The 2,149-nt window shown below is 38.9% G+C and overlaps 1 protein-coding gene across 1 annotated transcript in view; it reads left to right on the top strand.

The window, feature by feature from the left end:
* Positions 1-2,149, top strand: part of LOC106867758 (inositol polyphosphate-4-phosphatase type I A) — an 80,390-nt gene that overhangs the window by 63,402 nt on the left and 14,839 nt on the right. The window contains exons 14-15 of the mRNA XM_052975773.1: positions 297-404; positions 1,065-1,354. Of these exons, the coding sequence (XP_052831733.1) occupies positions 297-404; positions 1,065-1,354 (398 nt within the window). The remainder of the gene's footprint in view (positions 1-296; positions 405-1,064; positions 1,355-2,149) is intronic.

Raw genomic sequence — 2,149 nt, 5'->3', positions numbered from 1 at the left:
CTCTGCTTTGAGTCCTGAGCTTCTCAGCCATTGCTGGGATTTTTCTCTGTCTATTTCTTTCGCATTTAGTTTAGCCCAGTATTTACCATGTAGGGGCTTTTCTTGCCATCGTTTTATCATGGTCCGTTGCTGTTCTAGTTTTAGTTTGGATTTCATTTGTTTTATAGCTTTTGTTGTTTCTTCTTCTTCTTCTTCTTCGTATTTGTTAGGTAGATTTATTATTATTATTATTATTATTATTATTATTATTATTATTATTACTACTACTACTACTACTACTACTATTATTATTATAGAATCGTTGTTCAAAGCAAGCAGTATCAAGGCTGACAAGGAGTATGAGTTTGTGCCCATCAATCTTCACTTACAGAGAATGCAACTAATTGATGAGAATACCAATACAAGTGAGATATATCTTTTTTGTTTCTGTGTTTTCAGTTGGGTATCTGTCCTAAATCTTACATTAACCTTATCTCAGATTTTATTCCTAATACCAGCTCCCTCTCTCTCTAATCTTATTCCTAACTCTATCACCAACACACTAGCCACTACCTCTATCCCGATTACAATTTACACTCATGACCTCTGTCCCTGTTACAAACCCTGTCCATAACTTTGTTTCTATTACAAGCCCTAACCTGGATCCCTATCCTAATCCCATACACTAGTCATGTTCTCTGTCCCAAATACAAACCCTGACTATGACCTCTCTCCCTATTACAAACCTTAACCTATCTCAATTACTGACCCTAATCCTAACTTTAATGTGGACCATAACTAACAAACAGTCTTAATGTTAATCTTATCACCAACTCTGACAATGACTTTAATTCTATCCCTAGTTCTGACTCCTAACTCCACAACTCCATTCGAAGCTTGTTACAATATTATTTCTCATCATAATCTTGACCATAACCCTAACCTTGACCATAGCCTTAACCATGGTCATATCCTTAATCTTCATCATAGCCCTAACCTTGATCTGACCTTAGCCTTAACTCTAATCTTGACTCTAACACTGACCCACCTAACTTTAATCTTCACCTTTTCTTTTCTTTTTCCAGCTTGTTGTTATGACTGCATTACTCATGGTTCTCTGGCAGCTTTCTCCCAAAAATTCAAATGTGGTGGACTTCTACGTATTCTTGAGGATCTACGAGAGATGCGTGCTCCAGAGGGTTGCCATGGCAAGCAGTCAAAACTTGACAGAGCCTGCCATTTGCTGAACTGCTTGGCATCTCTGAAACATGCTGTCCATTTCCGGTGTTCGCGGCTGTGCCGTGTTGCAATGCAAGGTACTGCAGCTGAACTGAAAGAAGCAATGGAACAACTAAATCTGCAGGTGAATACGATTGTCTTTTATTGTTTTCCTTTTAAGTTTATTTTGTAGTTTTCTCAAAGCTGTTGTTCTTATTTGAGTTGAGAAGGGCATCTGTTATTTCTTCAGTGATTCTGCTGAGTATGTAGTGAATGATTGTAGCATCTGTATTGAGGTTCTTTTTTGTTGGTTTTGATAATTATATTCTCCCATATATAATACACGCTCACGTGGTCGCACCAGCTAATCCTGTCTCTACTCATCAAACACGAACTTCTGGACTCTACCTTCTTTCATTCTGGATTTTTTAATTCTGAACTCTACACTCTCCGGCTGCACCTCTCCTACCCACGGATTACACTGGACCTATCTACTGATTTGATAATTATAACTGGACAGTCCACTTTGTTGTCTGTTCCGACAAATTATCATGTTTTCCTCCTGTGTTTGATACATATTTACACCATTTACTCTTTACTTTGTGTTGAAATATGTGAGGGTACAAGGCCTAGAGGTTAGGGCTTAAGATTACGCTTTCAATTCCTGGACCCGATGGCACATTGTGCTCAGGAGCAAAACACTTCATCCCATGTTACTTTGCAATTTCTTTGACACCTGACTTGTGGTGCACTTCTTCAGGCAATGTCAGTTTGATGGAGGGGAGTGAGCTAATAACATACAGCACTTACATTTGATCATCATCATCATCATCATCATCATCGTTTAACGTCCGCTTTCCATGCTAGCATGGGTTGGACGATTTGACTGAGGACTGGTGAAACCGGATGGCAACACCAGGCTCCAGTCTGATTTGGCAGAGTTTCTACAGCT

Source organism: Octopus bimaculoides, chromosome 22 (assembly GCF_001194135.2).
Source record: "Octopus bimaculoides isolate UCB-OBI-ISO-001 chromosome 22, ASM119413v2, whole genome shotgun sequence".
NCBI lineage: Eukaryota > Metazoa > Mollusca > Cephalopoda > Octopoda > Octopodidae > Octopus > Octopus bimaculoides.
This window is presented reverse-complemented; position numbering and strand designations above follow the sequence as displayed.